Source organism: Diceros bicornis, chromosome 18 (assembly GCF_020826845.1).
Source record: "Diceros bicornis minor isolate mBicDic1 chromosome 18, mDicBic1.mat.cur, whole genome shotgun sequence".
Classification (NCBI taxonomy): domain Eukaryota; kingdom Metazoa; phylum Chordata; class Mammalia; order Perissodactyla; family Rhinocerotidae; genus Diceros; species Diceros bicornis.
The window spans coordinates 25,233,100-25,256,628 of NC_080757.1; the positions used below are offsets into that span (position 1 = coordinate 25,233,100).

The 23,529-nt window shown below is 41.3% G+C and overlaps 1 protein-coding gene across 3 annotated transcripts in view; it reads right to left on the reverse strand.

The window, feature by feature from the left end:
* Window positions 1-10,404: 10,404 nt before the first annotated feature.
* TADA2A (transcriptional adaptor 2A) overlaps window positions 10,405-23,529 on the reverse strand; it is a 46,197-nt gene continuing 33,072 nt past the window's right edge. For all 3 annotated transcript variants that reach the window (XM_058560452.1, XM_058560454.1, XM_058560455.1), the window contains 8 exons: window positions 23,339-23,402; window positions 21,946-21,989; window positions 19,298-19,408; window positions 17,716-17,787; window positions 15,851-15,983; window positions 15,234-15,277; window positions 12,790-12,863; window positions 10,405-11,271 (listed from right to left, as the gene is read on the reverse strand). In XM_058560452.1, coding sequence (XP_058416435.1) covers window positions 11,086-11,271; window positions 12,790-12,863; window positions 15,234-15,277; window positions 15,851-15,983; window positions 17,716-17,787; window positions 19,298-19,408; window positions 21,946-21,989; window positions 23,339-23,402 — 728 coding nt within the window. In that variant the 3' untranslated portion in view covers window positions 10,405-11,085. The remainder of the gene's footprint in view (window positions 11,272-12,789; window positions 12,864-15,233; window positions 15,278-15,850; window positions 15,984-17,715; window positions 17,788-19,297; window positions 19,409-21,945; window positions 21,990-23,338; window positions 23,403-23,529) is intronic.

A 23,529-nucleotide genomic window follows, 5' to 3' on the forward strand; every position in this document is an offset into this window, starting at 1 on the left:
CTGCCTGGGCGCGCCCCCCGGGTCCCGGGACGCCCGCCCCCCGGACGTTCCTCTGTCGCCTCCTCGTCTGTCTCACAACTTACGACGCCTCTCTCCCCCACTTCAGCGTCTACCTACCAGCCGGGGTTGGGGTGCGAGTGCAGGGGTAGTGTACTAGAGTACTTTCTGGATGTGAGAGGGTTAAAGGCAAGAAAACAAATATAAAAGGTGTGAAGACTGCAGTTAGTGACTAATCACCGCCTCTCACCCCACCCCCACCTTCTATCCTGCTCGGGAGAGCCCTGGAGTTGAGACCGAAGAACGAAGGGAAAATAAATCTCATGGCAGCTGTTGGATGAATTTTGCTTGGGCAGGTATGAGCAGTTTCTAGCAACTGTGGGAGGTCATATTGTCCCAGACTCGAAAGTAGCTATAGATATGCCCATCTTCTGCCTGCTCTGAGACCGCCAACCCACCACCACAAACCACAGGTGCCATCCGAGTCTCAACACACCAGATCCACAGACCCGCAGGTAGAGCTGCAGGGGCTCGGAGCCCAGGCTGAACACACAGATTCTTGGAGGGCTTATTTGCTGTGTCACTCTGAGGGTCTTTTTAGATTTAGGTTTGCCTATCTGTAACCTAAGTAGGTGCGAAACGGACTTTTTTCAGCACACCCCTGTTCTGGCAGGTGAGGGGAGGTATAAACGACTTCCTCAAGGCTCTGCAGTGATTCATAGACCTAAGAGTCCTGACTCTGCGCCCAGCCCTCTACTCCCCAGACCCAGCTCCTCACCGTTGTAAATCATTGGCATCAGAATTGCTGAATAGTCAAACGAGTAGTCATAGATTTGGAGGGAGGGGTTGGTGAGGAAAGTAAAAATCGCGCTTTGGTTTTACATCTCCCAGCATCTTCAACCAAAAGCTTTGAGGCCTTTTTATGCTCTTTCTGATCTCTGACCGGATTCAAGAGTCATCCCGTGGGTGCAGGAATATCTAAAGTTCTGGCTGCTTCCCAGACAAAAATATAACATCAAAGGCACTTTAGTGATAATCTTAGGGGAGCTAAAAAGGCCTAGAATGGAGAGATTTGTTTATTTTTGCTTTCATAAAAAGAATTAAAAGTTTAACATTAGGCAAAATTAATCTTTCTGCAAGAGAACAAAGCAGAATCTGATTCAGGATAAAACACTAGGAATTCAAATCTTGCCTGGGAAAGGCATCTTCCCGGCACGAAATTGCTCCACCATCAATTCATCTAGTGACTTATTTTTGATATGCCAATACCAAAATAGCAAAATCTCTAATAGAAACGATTGTATGCTGCTTTCATCTGTTTCTCCCCCCACAGTCCTTCCTTCAGTCCGTTCAATGACTCAGCAGCACAAATAGATACATCCCTCTTCATATTCAAGCTTGTTACACAGAAGGCAGATTTCCAGAACAGCTCTGGTTAGTGACAAGGAGCTGAGCGTTTTCATGGATTATAGGAACTAAGCCTACCGTGAAGAATCACATCCTCATCAGTAGAGGAGGGAGGAGGGCTAAAATAGAGTTTGTGTTGAGTGTGATGTACGTGTGAAGATCTAGAGATTAAGGAAAGTAGGAAGAAGTGCTAAAGTCAGTAAGAACATTTAATGACTCTACATATATGCCCCTGGGTAGGGAGGTGCTTTATGCCTCTACAAAACGTGGGAGTGAGGGCTTCTATATATCTCTACAAAAATGCAGTTTGAAGGTATTATCTTCTAGACCAGCACTATCCAATAGAACTTGGTGTGATGTATCTGCACTCTCCAGTGCTGTAGCCACTAACCTCATGTGGCTTTTAAACACTTGAAGTGTGGCTAGTGTGACTCAGGAACTGAATTTTTTATTAAAATTAATTTTAATCAATTTAAATAGCCACATGAGGCTAGTGGCTACCTTACTGGACAGCACATTACTAGACTATAAATAGGTTTCTTTATAGGTGTCAACTATTTTAGATGTAGAAACATCTTAGAGACTGTCTGCTACAAATGTATGACATGTCTACGTCCAGAGAAGGGGAGGGTGCTCCTGACTACATCTAAATAAGCAGTGTAGCTTCTGCGCAGAATGAGAGGGCATCTGATTAGACACAGTACGTGGAGGGTGGAAACTTCTACTCAGCTTGGCTTCTGGTCTACCTTTCCAAAAATATTCTTAATTGTTTGGACATACTGCTCCTTAGATTAATCAGACCTTTACGAGTCCCTCAGAAAGAACAGTTGCATCTTCCATTAGTATCATTGCCTTTGGTTAACAAATTGGCAATAGCTTTGATATATCTGTTAGAATTGGGGAACAGCTGTGATCAGGGCTCCCCAGTCTACAGAAGTTTGATTTCAGGGTGTCATCGGGTCCTGTGACTCACAGATGTCTTGAATGCCTGCTTGCTAATGCCTGTAATTCCAGAGTATATACCACTGATAGCTATAAAAATGCAAATCCCCCAGAGAAGTAAACCTTTAAGCTACTGTCCAGCGGACACCAAGTATCTGGGAAGAAACTATAAATATGGAAAAGATAAAAGAACTAGGAGGATAGAGTCCCAAAACACATTTCATCTATTACAGAAATTTGCCTAAGGTTAGTACAATTTTATAAGATGTAAGATAGCACCTTGTATGGCTATCGTAAGGACTAACTATATTTTATTAATGTACAATACTTTAAACTTCTATTTTTTGAGTCTTCATAGTTCTTATAAAATTTATTTTTCCATTAATAAAGAAATGTCACTTACCAAAAAAAAAAGAAAAAGCATCACCCATAATTTTAATACTTAACAACGATTAGCATCTTTTCTTTCTGGTCTTGTCAGTACACATGATACTTTAGTTTTCATTACACAGTTACAACCATAGTGTGCATACAGTTTTGTAACCTGACTTCAAGCTTCCCGAGCATTATATAAGGGAATATTACAACATGTCTAGGATAACTAGGTCATTTAATATCTATCTGTCTCTGAAATTTTCTGCCTTTAATTCAACCCTGGGACTGTGGCAATGATGCACAGTGATGAGAATTCCAGTATAAACAACATCCTTGAAAAATGCACATCTGCCTGTATTAACACTTGCTCTGTGTCTTTCAGATCTTAGTGGCCCTCTGTGAGACTTCAGCATGGTGTGAATTGTGTAGTACAGGAAAATCAAGTGTTTGTTCATACCTGGCTGGAGTTAAATGAAAATACCAAAGGCTCCATGGGAAGGAAGGGAGGTACCTGGTGTATTACATGCCTTATCCCATTTAATTTTCATCAAACCCAGTCAGGTAGGTATTATCAACCACACTTTAGACATGAGAGGTTGAGGGCCGGCCCGGTGGCTTAGCGGTTAAGTGCACGCGCTCCACTGCTGGTGGCCCGAGTTCGGATCCCGGGCGTGCACCGACGCACCGCTTCTCCGGCCGTGCTGAGGCCGCGTCCCACATACAGCAACTAGAAGGATGTGCAGCTATGACATACAACTATCTGCTGGGGCTTTGGGGGAAAAAATAAATAAATAAAATCTTTAGACATGAGAGGTTGAGAAACTTGCACAAGTTTGTATTATTATTAAGTAGCAGAGGATTAGCACGCAGGTCTTTCCAATATATACACTGGGCAGGTAAACAAGAATGCATATAAACTCTTCATTTAGGAAGGAAAAGAGGGGATTAAAAAAAATTTTTACAACTAGAACGTATTCATGTATTTCTTGAGGAAAAAGATTGTTTTTAAAGAAACCTTTAAAGAAAGGGGATATGAAGAAATAAAATATCCCTCACCCCCCCAAGAGTTAGTCACCTCTGATAGTAACAGTACCAGAAATGGTAAGACATACTTTTAAGGACATCCTTGGTAATTAATGCCACTTTGCATTATCTCCTACGACACCAAAGAGAAATAACTGGGTCCTACCAAATAGGAGTAAATGTCCCTGTCAGCCCAAGAGCCTGAAGACTTCCCCTCTAGTTAGAAATTGCTACCTATGTTATGTCAAGCCTCTGACTATGCAGATGAAAGAGCGGAAGGTGAATGGGGTGGGGAGGTGGTGGGGCAGAGCAGAGGTTCTCAGATTGGTTAGAAGGCAACATCTAACCTACTGTGTTGCTCCTCTGCTCTCAGTTTGCCGAATAGTAGCAAATCTGCGTTCCAGGAAGTTGGAAGACTCAAATAATTCTTCACCTGATGTACACACTGTTGTTGCAAACCTATCTTGGCTGCAAAGTGTGTCTCCAGAGCCCTGGAGAGATGTCTGGCTACACCCTGGTTGCTAATGAGGGCTATCTCCTTTCACCAGAGGGCCTCTAAGCTCCCAGCCTCTATATCCACCCCATCTTGCCACATCTGCTGGAAATCCATGGCTTGCCTTTTTCCCTCTCCTAGTTTCCATGGAGATGCAACAGTTTACTTTTTTCCCCCAACTCTAAGCCACGGTTATTTTTAACTGTAAAACTCTGAGCCAGGTCACAGCTGGGATCTGGAAGATGCAATGACGTCTATAGCCACCCTTCTCTCCCACGGACGCCTTCTTTTCTGCAGTTGCTGGGGGTGGAGGCACTCCTGGGAGATTTTGCTCTCAAAAGCGTTTTGCTTTGCATCATGAAGTTAAACCTATGCTGACTTAGATCTGACAGATGTTCTGTATCTGAAACTATGCACACCCAAAACAAGGCAAAGATTTTCTTGTTGGGGTGGGGCCGCCAGGTAAGGTTGACATTGCTGTCACCTGTCTGTGGCTAGAGCTTAGATAAATGCCCTTTGGTAAAAATATATCAAGGAGTATCTACTAGGCAAAAAATAAGGGCTCTGGCTCCTGCCCCTGAAAGAGTGGTTTTTTCTGCTACAGCTTGACCTTGGTTAAAAAGAGGCTCCCAGGGGCCAGCCTGGTGGTGTAGTGGTTAAGTTTGTGTGCTCCACTTCGGCAGCCCAGGGTTCGCAGGTTCGGATCCCAGGCACGGACCTATGCACCGCTCATCAAGCCATGCTGTGGTGGCGTCCCATATACAAAATAGAGGAAGATGGGCACAGATGTTAGCTCAGGGCCAATCTTCCTCAGCAAAAAAAAAAGAGGAAGATTGGCAAGAGATGTTAGCTCATGGCCAATCTCCCTCACCAAAAAAAAAAAAGCTGCCAACGATATATGGTGTGGAAAGGCTGTTTCACCTTTCCAAAGCAGACAGCAAATTCCCATGGGATCAGTGTTGGCTCACTGCTGCCCTCTCCTCCTTTACTGAAAGTTCAAACCAGTCCACCCATCTCTAAGGCCCTTGGTACTTGGGAGCTAGTGTCTTCATGGCATTTCTGCACTTCTCCCTCCTTTTCAATATTTTTTGGGGAAAAGCTATTAAATTACCCTGAAAATTGCCCTTTTCCTCTTGGACAACGTCCTAAGATTGGAAACTGAAATAAAAACATCACTTAGCCCCAATTCAAAATCAATTTTCTTATAGGGGACACTGATTGGGAACATTAAAATTAAGCTCCACAGTGCATGTTCCATTAACGTTTTACTTTTTAAATAAATTTTTTATATTTTAAAGGAATTCCCTAAATGAAGAGTGATGATGAGGGAAATCCAAATCAGCAGTTATTTATTGTTTAGTGGGAGATAAAAGAAGGTTGGAGGGCCGGCCCCGTGGCTTAGCGGTTAAGTGCGTGTGCTCCGCTGCTGGCGGCCCAGGTTCAGATCCCGGGCGCGCACCGACTCACCGCTTCTCCGGCCATGCTGAGGCCGTGTCCCACATACAGCAACTAGAAGGATGTGCAACTATGACATACAACTATCTACTGGGGCTTTGGGGGAACAAAAAAGGAGGAGGATTGGCAATAGATGTTAGCTCAGAGCTGGTCTTCCTCAGCAAAAAAAAAAAAGAGGAGGATTAGCATGGATGTTAGCTCAGGGCTGATCTTCCTCACAAAAAAATAAAAAAAAAAAGAAGGTTGGGTCGCTGCGAACAATTTCAGAAACAGGGAATATACTTGGCAGACAGCTCTCCAAGGAGAAGAGATGCATTAGAGGTGTCATGAGTTGGCAGTCAGCTGACAGTTCACTGAAGAAGGGTGATAAGATGACAGCATTTTGGCATTTTTGCTTTGATTAAGAAAGTGTTGGTTTCTTAAAACAACTATGAGGTCTTCTCCTTCCCACACTTCCTAAGATGCTACTTCTGTTCAACATAACTCTGGACTAAGGCAGGATCATCAGCAAGCCACGTGGAAGCTTTCTGCCATGTAAGACCTCAGGGGAGACCATAGCAAGCTGAAAAAAAAGTGTTGCTTGGTTAAGGATGAGAGATTAATTCAACCAAATGATTAGTTTGGTGCCATGGAAATCCATGCCGCCCTGTGTTCCAAAGCAGAAAATAAGTGCATCAGACTTAATTATTCAGCCATGAAAGACATAAGACAAGTCTAGCTGGCAAAGGTTAACTGCAGGGCTTTCAAAGACAAGGGAAAGTATGGTGACATTCAGGGCTACAACTATTAAGTTTTTTGTACTTCTCAGTTTGGAGTTTTAAATCTCTTAATGGTCACTCTCTGCGTTCTTATGTCAACTTCCTTATTCCTACTCTTGACAGGGAAGGGGGCCCAGTACACAATGCATAACAAGCAAGTAACTCATAGTGACAAAGGAATTTTAATGTCAGATGCAAGACATTCATCCTCCCCTTAAATACCTATGTCTCTTGACTTGTAAGCCTGGTCAGTCAAATCAAAGGGCAGCTGGTACTGTTTCATCACAGCACATCTCAACCAATAGAAGCCAAGGCAGCAGGCAATCACCGAAGAGAAAATGACAGATATAGAAACCGGCTTTCCAGACTTCAGAAATTATTCACCTGTCCCCCCCACCTCTCAAAAGCAGCACACTAGCCCTCAGTTCTGACGCATATTTCATGGATAAGCTACTTAGGTTCCAAAATATCCCCTAGTTAAATGCTCTTCACTATTGTTCTCACTCCCAAATTAAGAGCCTATGTCAGCGTGACCACTACTATCCTATCCAAGCTGCTCTGACCCTGCGATCCTGCTCAATTTCACTTACATGTCAGTCAGAAGCGCTGGTTATTGTGTCTGATTGAAGAGAAATCCTTTGTCTTAGCTGGGCTACCTCTTCAACACAAGGCCACAGACATGGCAGTGCCCCACTCTACCAGAGATGGTCCTTTCTAGCAGATCTGGGAGAGGTTAACCACATCTGGCTAAGCACATTGGAAAGGAAAACAAATCTTCCAGATCAGTACCTCTTGAATCAAACTTTAGTTTTTAGAAATTCAAACAAATAAAAAGCCAGGTATGTATAACTTGTGGAAAAGCTCTGTGTTAACAATAATACAGTGTATATCTAGAAGGTATTCAAAAAGACATCCTTAAAAATGGATGAGCAACATTCCAACGCTGTTTAGAATATGGTACCATGCTCCTGCCTAGAGACCAGTGGAAAAGTGCTTAGGAGTAAATATGAATGAGTTTTTCCAAGTTTCTCTTTGTAATTTGAGGCTCTGATTCTTCATACTGGAAATTTTAGTTCTCTTATTACATATCTACATATTTCCTAAAGCTAGAATGACTTACCAACTGGAATTTTATTGTTATTGATGAATGTCATTGGTCTTCTCCCCTTTCCAGCTAACCACAAGCTGATGATTTCATTACTTAAAAATGGGAAGCTTGTTCTTATCTTTCAGCAAGGACTGGTTAATTAACTGAGTTCAGATTTAAAACGGGGGGTGGAGGGGCCGGCCCAGTGGTGCAAGCGGTTAAGTGCGCGCTCCACTGCGGCAGCCCTGGGTTCGCTGGTTCAGATCCCAGGCGTGCACTGATGCACTGCTTGGCAAGCCATGCTGTGGCGGCATCCCATATAAAGTGGAGGAAGATGGGTACGGATGTTAGCCCAGAGCCAGTCTTCCTCAGCAAAAAAAAACAGGAGGATTGCAGATGTTAGCTCAGGGCCAATCTCCTCACACACACACACAAAAAAAGGGGGTGGGTGAGAGGGGTGTGAACAATAAAAGGATGAAAAGTGGAACCCAAGAAGAGATAAACTGTGAATAGTTAGTTGGTATCATGAGAGATAGTCTAGGTCTTTGAGCACAGGAAAGAGTCATTACATGGAAAGAAATTTTTGTTCTCTATTTCCTACCACTGACAAGAAGGATATGCATAATATTCCAGCAGAAACCTTTAATGTTAAATTGTAATAAAAAATCCTAACAGTAAAAGGTCTCTATTCATGTCAATGAGTTTCAGATAAACTCTCCCTCTTCTGAGATGCTCTGGACTAAGACCTCTGTTAGTGTAGTTAGGTCTATGGTCAACCTTGTCTAGCAACAAAGAGGAATGAAGGAATATTCTTTGAAAGGCCCTGGCTAGCTCTGGATTTTTCAGTAACAAGAAGGGCCTTCCTTTGGTGATAAGAGCATAGAAGGAAATAATGTACTTAAGGCAGCCACATCAAATACCAGCAAGTGCTTTTCTATTATAAATGTGAAATTTTGCAAAGTTGGGTTTACCAAAACAATAATAATCCTACTTTCTAAAATCCAGTCATTTGAAATTACAGCCTTATTTTTCTATCACTATTCTCAACCATGTCATTTTCATTAAATCTACTGATTCCCCATCACTTTTTCAGAGTTCAACTGATTCCAAGGTTTCTATCAGACTGTCTTACCATCCTCCCACTCCTAACTATGACAGCTGCCCCTTGTGTCCTAGCCAACTAAACCTGTTGGCACCATTTTCCTTACTCCCACTGCTGCCTCCATATCATCCTCCACCCACTATGTCTGGAACAGTCTCCCACATCCATCTGCCATTTTCTCTCTCTCCTCTCAATCTTTTCATTGCCTCAAAAGCTCACCTTTCCCAGAAGTCTTTCTGTATCAAGAGTAAAGATTCTTTAGACTACAACAGACATCACCTGACATTGAGGTCTAACGCAACCCAAATTTACAGAACAGGAATTACTTTTCAGGGATAAGACGCAATCCCTTTATAACCAACTAGGGGTCATGGTGGTGGTAGAATACGTTTTCTAAGAGAGATAACTATGCAAAGAAAAGAGACCATTTCCACAAGCCACCCTTTTTAAAGACTGATGTCCTTTATTCTAATTCCCTCAGATCCTAAGAGTTTCCTTTTCCTTTGTAACTCTCTAGATGAAGTCTATTAGTAAGCCGTATGCATATTTACATCAGTCAGAAAGTTTGGGCAGGGGGGCCGGCCCCACGGCTTAGCGGTTAAGTGCGCGCTCCGCTGCTGGCGGCCCGGTTCGCATCCCGGGCGCGCGCCGATGCACGGCTTCTCTGGCCATGCTGAGGCCGCATCCCACGTACAGCAACTAGAAGGATGTGCAGCTATGACATACAACTATCTACTGGGGCTTTGGGGGAAAAAATAAATAAATAAATAAAATTATTAAAAAAAAAAAGTTTGGGCAGATACTTCCAACAAAGCACATATTTTAATTAAATGTTTTGAATACTAAAGGAATTAAAGAATCAGTCAGCTACTGGAGGCAATTTGTGCAAATTCTTAAGTTATTTCTATAAACAACTTTGCTTCTAACAGAAATGGGATAACCATGACTCTGAGTATGGCTTTTTTTTTTTTTTTTAATTTTATTTATTTATTTTTCCCCCCAAAGCCCCAGCAGATAGTTGTAGGTCATAGCTGCACACCCTTCTAGTTGCTGCATGTGGGACGCGGCCTCAGCATGGCCAGAGAAGCGGTGCGTCGGTGCGCACCCGGGATCAAACCCGGGCAGCCAGCAGCGGAGCACGCGCACTTAACCACACTTAACCGCTAAACCACGGGGCCGGCCCTTTTCTTTTCTTTTCTTTTCTTTTTAATTTTATTTATTTATTTTTCCCCCCAAAGCCCCAGTAGATAGTTGTATGTCATAGCTGCACATCCTTCTAGTTGCTGTACGTGGGATGCGGCCTCAGCATGGCTGGAGAAGCGGTGCGTCGGTGCGCGCCCAGGATCCGAACCCGGGGTGCCAGCAGCGGAGCGCGCGCACTTAACCAATAAGCCATGGGGCCGGCCCTGAGCATGGCCTCTTATTCTGCAGAAAGGTTTGAGGACCAAACTTCAGATGTGGTGGGGTTACTCAACCCTCATCTCTAGTGAGTCCCATACATACAACTGCTTTACTTTGTTTTAAAAGTAGCTTTTATTGGCTAGCCTTTCACCATTGAGAAATTAGGGTTCAGGTCTCAATCCAAGCAAAGCTGAGGTCAGTTGTATCATCTCCATCCTCAGGGGCCTGGTATCCTGGGAAACCCAGGTTGAGAACAGGGTGAGTCCAGGACACACATGTTAGCAGAGACAGTGCAGCATGATGAGGCGGGCATCCAACACCCTAAGCGTGCTTTAGTTACCAGAATATTTGACACACCCACAAATTAAGTAGCAAAACATTTTAATCCATTAATTCTAAAAATAACAGACATTTTATATCCGGTGCCACCTCTTCAAAAGTCTACTGCAGATTAGACAGTCAGACTGCAAAGTACAAAGCCAGACATTCAAGTTAAAGATGCAGTTTGGGACAAGACCAATGGGGAGATTTTCCTCCCCTTGGATCATAAACATAAGCTGTCAGCTTAAAAACCCCTCAGAAGAAAAGAGAAAGCTTTCTCATGCTCTGTAACCTTTCTCTTTATTTTAAATCTGTCTGTAATGTTTGAAGGCAAAACAGATGATCAGAAAACCAACCTCCCAAGTACAAGGATCTGAGCTGGACTCCAGGGACTAAAGACTGGTTTAGTTCTATTTCTACCAACACTGTGATGTGAGGTACTATGGTTCTTGTTTTAGTTACAAGAGGTGTTAGGAATGAATGCCCACTCACATTTAATAATAGCTTATCTAGCACATAACTACAGCACAATACCAACAACAGGAGTGTTTAAAGCAGGGTAGAGAAGAAGGTAGACATTAACACAACTTAAGGTTTCCTTTGTCCTTCCCCTCTTCTCACAATGAGAATTCAGCTCAAAAACGAAACCCTCCAGAACGCCCGTGCTGTCCTTTGGCCCACTGCATTCCAAATTTGTGATTTCTGATCCCAAGCCCTTACAGCCTCAGGCTTTAGTGATGTATCCTTCTCGGATGAGGAAATCATAGATTTTCCGGGTTTTGTTCACGTCTATCTTGATGAGTGCTCTTGCCTGTGCCAGTCTCAAGCCTCCTTGCTTGTTACATTCGTTCAACAGAGCAGATTTGTATTCTAAATAGGCTCCTGGGACCAACCTCACCATCTGACAAAGCTGCAAGACATGGCAAAGTTAATAAACATTAACATCTGTCATTCTCATAATTTAATCCAGCAGGTATAGCCAAAATAAAATTTAAAAAATGACATCAACCTCCAACTATTTATAAGAGCTGTTAGGTGGCTGGACCACATTCCATTTAGTCTCCTCTTTGGAGAGAATACTCCCTACAGACAGACACTCAGGAAGAGAAAGCCAGGGTATGATGCTGGGAGAGCCTTCAGCAGGTGTTCGCTGGCTCGCCTGGCTTTGTCAGGGAATACAAGGATGTGTCCTGAGGAGCAGCCTGGGTTGAGGCCCAGCACATTCCAACACAGCCAGTCAGGGAAGAGCCACAGGACACAGTTGGGGCGGGGGTGAAAATACTGGGATTCCCAAGTGTGAATCACGTTATTTTTAGTAACGGCATAGAGTAGTAGTCTCTGCTTTTGCGATACATTTCCCACTTTGGAAGGGGAGGAGATATAGAGACCTAGCTAAGAGGCCACTTTAGCTGTCTAGAAAGCTGGCTCAATTCCAGTCCACTTGCCATTATCCAGCAATGAGCAGTCTGAGGTCACCATTTTGTGGGGAAGAACAAAAACTGCTTGAAACTCGGGCCATTCAATACTCGAATCAGAAGGGCCTGTGACCTTCTTCAGCAATACTTAGATATAATATATACTTCCTTCTACTCTCAAACTCATTTTTACTGTTCCTGGTGGATAAAATGAAAGACTAATACTAGCTCCTACTCCATGACTCTTCCTTACTGTCTGACCTGAGTTAATGAGTGGCAGATGGGGAGACAGATCTTGGGAACTGTAAAAGGAGCAAATGAGAAATAAAAGAGGAATTCCTCTTTGGAATGGACTTCAGAGCTATGGCACATTCTTTTGAAAATGCTTGAAGATGACTCTTGAGGCTGGATTTAAATTTCAGAAACAGCCAAAAGTAATATTAAGACACGTCTGATGATTATAATGGAAAAGAAAAATAGGTCATGGCATTTTTTTAACCAACATAAATGTGTGACTATATATGATGACAAAGTCCTTTCTTTATGCTTATAAACATGCTATGGAAACAATTCCAAAAATCTTTTAAGTGATGGTTATATTGTTGGAATAAGTGTAGAAATTCTCAAACTGACCATTCTAATGGGAAATAACCATTTTCATATACAAGTTATTTTAGGTTTATAAAAAATTAATTTCATTTATATAAAGCACTTAGTACAGTATCTGATACGTGGCAAATACTCAATAAATGATAGTTGCTATTATTCAGATTTACATATCACATGTTATTCTCTCAGGAGATGAATGGTGGCAGGGTGATAAGGAAAAGAACTCTTCGAAACCTGCTGAGGTTCACTCTTCAGCTCTTAGACTTCTAGGACAGACTAAAGCTGGATGTGTATGTTACATGAGCAGAACAAAACGGGTTTGATCCTGTAATGTGTTTCTTCTGACAACCCAGTGAATAATCAGCCCCTACTCTCTTTGCTCTAGCTCCCTTTCTTTTTGTTACCTCCTTTTCTTTTTCATTCAGCTTCTCTGTGCCAGGGAGGCCAGTGAGGTTCAAGGGTGGTGCACTTCGTCTACCTATAAGCACAGACAGAAAAGGGCATAAATTTCATGAGAGTGACAATTCCTCAGGTGTAAACTATAACAGAGTTCACCACGGCCAGGCCAGTTAGGTATAAGATCACTATATCCAGCTGTAGGAACTCTCTACCTATCACCTCAAGCCTCAGTTTAGCTAGCAACATGGGCACCTCAATGTTCACTTGAAAATAAAAATGGTAATTCATGTGCTCTTTGCTCTGCTAAAATACACATACAATCACATATATCTTAGCATCAAATATGACTACTTACCACAGCAGTTATCACCCATTTCTTCCTAACCCAGTAGGAGATTCTAAAATCTAAAGCCCAGATGTCATCCAGTTAAGAAAGGACATACACTGCTGGCGTTGACGGCTGATGAGTGGAAATAACAACTCTGCAGGAGAAACATTTCCTAACCCTTGCCACTCTGCCAGCAGTACAAGGCAAACGTGGTAATTAACCAAGTACCATTTGCCTTCAGATCAAAGGCAGACTGTTAGGCCAGCAAAAGGCCCTTCTTATTTATTATGTGAGGGACTATCTGTTCCTTCCAAAGTAGCCCTGTTTACCTGAAAGATCCGCACAGAGGAACAATGAACCATTATATGGCAAAGTAAAGGCTGAGGTGAACTCACATACCTGAGACAGAAACCCAAGTATGAGGTCACTGCCCAGGATGGAAAGCTTGATGTGCAAAACTTTTTGGTTTTGTTTTGAACGTATATTTGAGATTAGTGTTCAGCTGGGCTGAGTTAAGCAAAAGAAAATGTAGAATAATATATTAACAAGTTTTATTATGGGAGGTTGCCTTTTAGGTGGTGGAGAGAAAGGGGAGGGACTGCTATAGGCTGCTCTGCTAGAAAACAGGCTTATCTGTAATATCAACAAAGGAGATAAAGGCTTCTCCATAACCGACAGGCCTAGCCTTACCCTAAATGCTTCAAAAAGAGAGACTAAAATCATTTAGTGCCTCACCAAAGTTACCAGAGTCTAAGTTACAATCAATGATCCAGGCTCCCAACGGTGCATTGCCTTAGGAGCAACTCAGAGCATGAAGGCGAGCAAGGGGTCTCCTCAACCTAAACATAGGGAGTGAGGAAGGCTAACACTAGGAAGCAACAAAGAATAAGGGAGTGCAGATGGTTCAGAAAACACAGATACCAAAGTTGCACGGTCATCTTTTTTTTTTTTTTTTTGTGAGGAAGATCAGCCCTGAGCTAACATCCATGCTAATCCTCCTCTTTTTGCTGAGGAAGACTGGCTCTGAGCTAACATCTATTGCCAATCCTCCTTTTCCGCCCCCCCCGCCCCCAAGCCCCAGTAGATACTTGTATGTCATAGTTGCAACATGCACGGTCATCTTAGTTTATTCATTTTAGTTAGCCGATATTATGTTATTTCTATTTCTGTACTTAGATTGGGGGGGTTGAAGTAAGAAACGTATAAGATAAAATTTAGATTTAATTGTCTTGGCTACTCCCTAAAAGACTCTCTTTTCTCCTTTAAATATTAAGAAATAATTACTTGAAACACAAGAATAAATGAAAAAAAAGTATCATCCCTAAAGCAGCCTTCTCTGAAGCCTGTCTAGATCCTGAATCTACTGAGAGATTTTCAATGGAATCACAAAGTCTGTTGTTCCAAGCTTCCAAAGAATGGTAAAACTGCAAGTGGGTCATCTTTTGGACTAGTCTGTCTCTAATCAGTGGAGTGGTCTGTATGTTCTGATTAGGGGAAGTGGCTAACCTACCACATGGAGCAAGGGTGAATAACACCACCCCAAAGTGGCTAATCTACCATATAGAGCAGGGTATAACTAATACTACCCCAAACTACCAGTCATTGACTACCAAGCACCAAAGATTACCAGATAGTATATGGCTTAATCTTGCTCTGTAAACTAACCTCAAAATAGGACATACCCAAAGAGGTAAAGATAAGAAATAGAAATATCTTAAAAGTCTCCAACTTACAAAGAAATTCCTGCGTTTCTGGCAAGTAACATGCCTCTTTGCTCATATAGGATACAAAGCCTTTAATTTATCCCCTGCAAGACATATCTCTAAATTTATGGTAAATACAACCATAGTAAACTGTGCATGAACATTGGTAAAATAAAGAAAACACCTCTCTGGACTTCTTTCTTCCCCTTTCTCTGTACTCTTAACCTGAGGATAGTCCCTGTCTGGCCATGAAGATTCTGAAAACTTGCTGACATTTATAAATTGGGATAATACTTAATTACCTTTACTCTGCCTAAATTCCCTGCTCACACAAAGGGGGAAGGGATTGCTGGGTCACCACAATCCCTAGAATGAAAACTTCACAATCAAGACTTGCTTCAGCCTGAAAAATAATTACCTGAATTTGAAGCCATTGGAACGGAAGGACTCTGGCCAGAATCACTACAACAAAGAAGAATTTAAACTTATGTCACGCCAAAGAAGGCAATTTCCAAAATCCTGTATGGGACTGGGTGCCATTTATCAGGTCGGTTACTTTGAAGAGATGTAATGAGATAGACTGCACTATGTTTTACAGGATATCCCACTGTACTAACCAGGAAAGGAAATTTGTTCTGGGGGAGAGGGGAAATTGCTTGGATTTGTTAAGAAGAGCTCTTAGCCTAGAACATTACCGAGACCATTCACAGTGAAAGGATAGGAACATGATTCTCCAGTGGAAATCATACCAATAGATATGGAGGGAAAGAGAAGGCATGGGTGGAAGGAATTTACTAATTTTTAAAACTAAGATCAAAGTAGCAAAGTGGGATTCTAGGAGGCCAGTTATATTTCTCAAAACTGTCAGCATCAACAGTTTCTAAGACAAACTGCTAAAATTTTATGAATTCTTCTAGCTACCCAATTACTATTACTCCACCATCCAGGGTAGGGTGCCCATGGAAATCTCTGACAATACACGTAAAGGTCAAAGCATCCAAGGGGATGTTCCTTCACCCTGGACTAACTACTCACATGTCAGCTTGCCGGCGGAGCCACTGCTGGCAAGCACTACTGTCCTGGATATACTGGAGAACTTCGGAGAGCATCGTGCGTTTAAGGCGCTCCTCCTCTCGAGTCTTCTTGAGGTGATCATAGGTTCTGGCACCTGGAGGTGTAAAAAAACACGATGACTACAACAACAACGCAGCAGAACTAAGTGAAGGGCTACCTAATTGACCAGCAAACAGCTTGTCTTTTTTTGGTTTTCTTTGCAAAACTGCTTCCACAATTATTTTTCCAAGAGCAAAGTAGATTTCCCCTCGTGTGAAATCCCTTTTTTGATAGGAAATAAAAATATTTTTATTCTTTTTCTACCTTTAAGAAATTTGAGGGCAAAAAACACCCTCAAACAGAAAAGTACAAAGAAAGTAAGAGTCACTCATTTTTTCACCCCCCTAAAGTAACTAACTTTTAATACTATCATATATTTGTCACATATATATCTATATATTTTTTAAAGTCACACAAGTGCTATGAGCATACAATCTTCCTTAAAAACCAATTAGAATTACAAATAAAAATACATCCTCATTGATCAGTACTATCCCTTTCTCCTCCTTCCCAGAGGCAACCAATATCAGGTAACCAAAACCTGGTATCAGAGTCTTTATATGCATCTTACTAAACAAAAGTTGCATGGTGTTTTCTACATGTTAACAAGGTACACAGATTCCAAAATACCACACCAGTGGGTTTCAAACTATGTTCCACTAAGCCCCAGAATACCAAGGAGATATCTCAGGGGTTACTGTGAAGAGCAAGGGCACCACTACATACTGGTAGTCCTGGATTCTACACATAACCCAAACCATCAGACTTAGACCAAAGTCATTCCACTTTTATCTTATTTATAGATTAGGGCTTCACATAAAACTTCATTTTGAAAATGGTTTCCATTGTTAAAAATAAAGAACCACTATACCAGGCTGAACTTACACCCACAGGGCTACTTCTTGTGGGTAGTGGGTAATAGCCTGCAATCAACAGGAAGGAGAGAATACTAAAGATCATTCCAACAATAACAACAAAACAACAGAAACTGCCATTTATTGAGGATTTACTGTGTGCGAGGTACTGTGCTATGTTTTCATGCGTTATCTCTAACTTAATCTTCATACTAACTCTAAGAGACTTGGAAAATTGAAACTTGAACAGAATACAGATCTGATAAACAGGAGAGCCAGAATCCAAATCTAAGCTGTCCAAGTCTGGACTTCAAGCACCTAACTACTATAACACACTGCCTTCCCTTATGACCCGGCTTTACTACAACTACCTCTTCAATCGCTTTATGCCTTAGTTTCTGCATTAAATGGAAATAACAATACCTATCTCATATGTCTGCTATGAGAATTAAATGACACGATCCAGGTAAAAAGCTTACCATAGGGCCTAGTGCACAGTAAACTGCTGCTATCAGATGTTGGGCGCTCTTAGGTAATTATGATCACTACCTCAAGTCACTGGGATGCAAACACCTAGAGCCAGTTGAAGCTTGGTTAATAAGAATGATCAGACCATCTTCATTAAATTTAAAAAGGCTGAGGCTAAAAACTGGAATTTACAAAATTCCGTTTTTTTTTAGAGGCCACAGAATCCTAAGTCTAAAGCAGCACCTCTTTTTATTGTGTGTCATAACTTTTATTTTACTTCAGATAATCCATATAATGGTATTTATAAGGATTAAATAGATGAAACTTTACTGGAAAAAATCAAAAACTCGTTCTGAAAAAGGAAAGCTTGTTTAAAAAAAATCCACACCACCTCAGAGACTTCTATATGTTTAGAAGACACCTGCCATCTGATGTGTAGCTAGTGTGTAGCTTAAGCATACTTACTACAAAAATTCGTAATGCCTGCTGTCCTGTATTCCTGGAGCCTTTTGATTTCCCTTCGGAGTTCAAATTCCACTGTTCACCCAAAAAAAACAAAAGAGAAAAATTGGAAAAACAAAATATCAATGAGCACTTTTGCTGTTGAGTATTTTCAGTAATTCTGCCTTATATAAAAGACTGGGCATTTCCATTTGGGGAATCCTATTTGTTGGTAATATCTCATTAGAAATTTTCCCCAAGAGCTGAGAAAAACCTACTTCAGCTGTCTTCCGGCTGCTGTCTCCAGAAGGAGAAAGTGGCTGGAACAGTCTCCTAGAAAACTTCAGAGTAAGCTGGCTGAATTCATTTAGCTACAGAAGTAATGAATATAATCTTCTAAACAACCAAGTTTCTTTGCTCTATTTATCCTCTTAAAAGTTCTATCCACATAACCAAATTCTTTTCTGAAACCTGTCTCTGGTATTACTCGATGTGGCCCTTTTGCAAGGAAAGGACAAAAGCTCTGTGCTCAAGTCCCAGAGAATTTCTTTATAGCTTTTCTCCTATAGAACAAAAGAGCATTGTGTTTCCATAAACCAAAGATTTCTGCCTCCTCTGAGCACACAGATCAGGTTGCACTGCTTGGGTTATTACGTGACAGAACATCCAAATTTGGGTGCTTTAAAATAGAGATGAAGGAGGAGCCTGGACAATCCACAGGGTGTAGTTCTTTGGAGTGACATATAAACCGGGAATGGCACAAACTGGGACAGGAAGTAAAGGACCAGTCACCCAGTACAAACCACACAAAGAATGCCAACCAAATAGGGTGCTTGGTGAGGACAACCCACCTGACTCAGATAAATGCCTACAACGCCATGCAAGAAATATTTGCATAATGAGAACAGGGTAAGAGCCTTGGTAAAGTACCTTCCCAGAACTAAACTAGGGGGTTAAATACACTAATCTCATGATGAAAGGATAGACTAAGTCATCTAGTCCAGATTGTTTTAAAGTCTAGTCCTTACTGCCTTAATAACATCAATTTTTTATAGTGAAAAAAATCAAATGGTAACTGCGTAGAGCTCTCTCAGAGAGAAAGGCAAGAAAATGATGGAAGTGCTATCTCCATGAGTCATTCAACTCGGTCCCCATTTTAAAAACCAGTTTTAATACTAAAATATTTATGACCAAAATAATATGATGTCTGGAATTTGCTTCGAAATAATCCAGTTGAGGGTGGGAGGGGAGTGGGTGGTAAAGATGAAACTGGACTGGCCATGTGCTGATAATTGCTGGCCGGGTGATGGATACATGAGGGCTCATTATACTATTATCTCTACTTTTGTATATATTGGAAAACTCCCATAATAAAAAGATAAACTACTGTTTATCTGCAGGGGAAAAAAAGCCAATAGGCTTTTTAACCTCTTTTCTCCCAACCCAAAGTCCCAAATTTATCTCATGGTAATAAAGGGGAAGACAGACAAAAATATCCATTTATTTGTTTACAGAACATCACAGAAAACACACCATTATCTCTCCTATTTCTATACACACACACACATACACACAAATACTTGCTTAACACTCAAAAACCACCTACGTGCATGGCTTTCAATGAACTTGTCATGCTCCACTGGCCCCACAATCCTTGCAAATCGCCTCATTGTTTCATAAAGGTCTTGGACCTCCTTGGGATACCGCCGCTCCATTACTACAGAGAAAGTGAAACACAACCATGTCACAGAGAATATAAGGGATCTCTAAGTCGTCTGCATTTCTTTTATAAGAAGTGAAATGAAAGGACATTATTCCTAACCTCATGTGACTAAGTTACCTATGACAGAAAGCAAACAGGAAAGCTAAGAACGCAAAACACTAATAATGATAACAGCATCACAGAGACTATCACATAGGGATGTTGTTATCACTGGAGACCACCTGCACTACTGAGCACCAGCGTGACTGCCACACCTTACTGTCTCTTAATCTGTTCCGGGGCAGGAACTGTTGGCAGTAACGGGAAAGACAATTAAAGGCAGATCATGCATTCTTAGGAACAATGTTGGGCAAAATTTCTAGTATTAACTTTGCAGGAAACAAAAGAAATGCAGACACAATGATCCATCTGGAAGAGGAAGATTAGCCTGGAAAAAGTATATGATCTTTTGCACGCTCTACCAAAAATCTTCTATCAACACATCCTCGGTATTTGTACCTCGTGATTATACATCATGGGGTGTAATGCCTCGTGAGGCATTTATTTCTCCACTCTCTACATGGGTCATTTTGCCTTTCTCTAAACTAAAGTAGGGCCAGCCCCGTGGCTTAGTGGTTAAGTGCTCGCGCTCTGCTACTGGCGGCCTGGGTTCGGATCCCAGGCGCGCACCGACGCACCGCTTCTCCGGCCATGCTGAGGCTGCGTCCCACATACAGCAACTAGAAGGATGTGCAACCATGACATACAACTATCTACTGGGGCTTTGGGGGGAAGAAAAAAAAAAAAAGGAGGAGGATTGGCAATATATGTTAGCTCAGAGCTGGTCTTCCTCAGCAAGAGGAGGAGGATCAGCACGGATATTAGCTCAGGGCTGATCTTCCTCACAAAAAAAATAACTAAATAAAATAAAATAAAGTAAGCACCATAACTTAACTTTCTACTAATGAAGTTATATTTTGATAACTACCAGGCAACTCAGGTCACATATGCAGGGTAGCCAGGGTCAGCAACTTTGAGGATCACTACTGACCAAATTTGTAATAACAAGAGGTATCGGCAAGGAAGATGGGGAGTAAAACCCACCAACAATAACTGGTAGGTTGGAGTGGCCAGGAACTCTCCAACTGCTACAGGGTCATTTCAATCAGATAATCAATAGTAACTAGGCTAGTTCTGTCCACTCTTGGACTAAAGATATAGGCTTTCACTTAGGATGGATATATACATCCATTTATTTTTTTTTGCTGAGGAAGATTCATCCTGAGCTACTATCTATCTGTAGCAAATCCTCCTCTTTTTGCTTGAGGAAGATTCGCCCTAAACTAACATTTGTTGCAAATCTTCCTCTATTTTGTATGTGGGCCACCGCCACAGCATGGCCACTGACCAGTGGTGTAGGTCCGTGCTGCAGAGCATGCTGAACTTAACCACTAGGCCACCGGGGCTGGCCCAGGACAATTATTTAAATTAAGTCCTCTTTTCAGATGAATCTCTTCCCTTGCAGGAGACAGTCTTGTCCACAAATTCCAGGAGCTGATCTGATGGGCAGCCACAGATTGATAATTTTTACTACAACTCTCGCCCCACCTCACTACAGGGATAATACAAAAGAATTTGGAGTAAAATTTTTAGTTTGATGTAAAAAACCCCTCTGCCTACCATATTAAGGTCACATGTCCATTCAGTATAATGGCAATTTTAAAACCTCTGAAAACACGTTGTACATGCCACTTCTTTCTCAGAAGCAACAGAGCTTCCCCTTAGCTCTACATCTAAGAAATACAGTTAAAAGAATAAGGAGGCTAAAGTGACCTCTGTCCACCAGCTGAGAATAGAATTTACATAAAAGTCAAGGTCTACTATGAGTAAAGGTTAAAACCCAACTGACCTATTACAGAAAGCCCAGGAATTCAGACAGAGGAACCCACTACTGTGGCTACCAGAACACGACCGATTATTGTCTGTAGAAAGGGCAAGGGAAATCTGATCCTGAGTTAATTTTGCAAACCCACAGCTCTCGATGGAACAGTGTTAAACAGGCAATTCTGTACACTACTGGAAGGAATATAAATTGATATAACCATCTTTTGTAAAGCAATGTGGCAGCATGTATCAAGCATTTTTATGATCATATTCTTTGACCTATTAATTCCACTTCTGGGAATCTACCTTAAAAAAAATTCTAAATACAGACAAAGCTTTATACACAAACAAACCCTGTGCCCTAGTGGTTAAGTTTGGCACGCTCTGCTTCGGTGACCAGAGTTTGGTTCCCGGGCGTGGACCTACACCACTCATCAAGCCATGCTGTGACAGTGACCCACATACAAAATAGAGGAAGATTGGCACAGATGTTAGCTCAGGGTGAATCTTCCTCAAAAAAAAAAAAAAAAAAATGCAGATGCTCTAGCTCTACCGCCAGAGATTCTGACATTATGCAACTTCAATTAAGAACTACTGTCATAAATGTTTTGTTTAAAATTATTCAATAATGTGGAAGAAATTTTGAAAATAAAGCAGCTAATACTTACACTGAAACTTTCTGAGGTTGATTAATCCATGGTCTCTTATAATTCTAGAATAAAACCCACAATAATGCATTATAATTAGTTTCATATTTAATAATGTCTTCCACATCCAGTATTTATTAGACATCCTAAACACTATAAGGTATAATATTGAGGTCCACTTGCCACAAAGTTCTGCAGGTCAGCGAGTTACTAACACAATTTTAGGCTCTCAAGCATCATATATTTTTCCTCTCCTTAGGCACAGTAGACTCTCAATAACTATTTGCCAGATGAATGAATGAATCAATGAGCACTCACAAACACCAAAAAACACACGTCTACATGTAACTTGAGATGAAACAGAAGGGAATCGGTGTCATGTCATAATTAATATATTCAGCTAAGGAAATGATAATTGAGAATAGCCACTTACGGGAAATCTGTTAACCATAAAAGGGCACTATGATCACACATTCAACATTAACAGCTATACATTCACATAATGTTTTGAAGCTATTTGAAATAAATATTGTGCATGTTTAATGGAAGGGCATCATAGCAACCTCAACAAGTGAGTTCTACAATACTGTCTAGCTCTAATTGTGTGTGTTAAGCAAAACAGAAGCTAAGTAAACCATGCAGAGTTATGTGTCTGGAACCTCTGATTTATACCAGAAGTATTCATGACTAGCAATGAAGCTTCTCACAAGAGCAGCTGGGTAATCTTCTTCAGCACTTCTTTGAAACTTACTCCAGACACGCAGAGTAAGATCTACTTTAGATCACGTCTTGGTCCCTCAAGAGAGTCTCCCAAGTCCCATTCCTTTTTATTGTTGTGATACCACTGCGTTTCTAGTTAGTAACACCGTGGTACATGCCTACACATACATATACATACTCACACCCTCTGCATACCCTTGTCTGAACTGTTAAAGTCTCTGTAATCCAATAGGGGTCTGGGATCCATAATTTCTTAGTCTGAATGTATGTTTTTTGTTCTGTTGCAAAGAGAGGGAATAACCAAGAGTGCCTGAAACTTGTTCAGAATTTCTTTGAAATCTTTTCAGATAAAAGACTTCTCATAAAAAATGAGCAGTTAGAATGAGAGCATTAAAAAAAGCATAACAACTTAATACCTTGAATTTACCTTGTTCCTTTTTTCCTTAAAACAGTGTACCCACATTATTCACTGGTCATCATAAAATCAAGAAAGGGTAAGGAAGGAAGAGGTAACAAAACAAAAAAAGGACAGGCATTATTAATTACCCCCACTGACAGATGGAAAAACTGAGACCCAAGGACGATAACTGCCTTCTTCAAGGTCACAAGATAAGCCACAAGTAGAATGTTCTTATGGGCTATATGTGGTCAATAGTCCAAAGATGAAAGAGGCAGGATGGTTTTCCATACTTACTTTTTTCGCCTTTGTCTCTCCTTTAACCTGGAATGATAGATATCCACTACGGCCATCTTCAGAGCTATAAATAAATAAATAAAAACATGCATATAAATAAAGCCATGACAAAAATACATCTTTTACCCAAACTGTCCTAACTATGAATCTCATATTGCTAACTATTTCACACTCACTGGTCTAGTAAATTT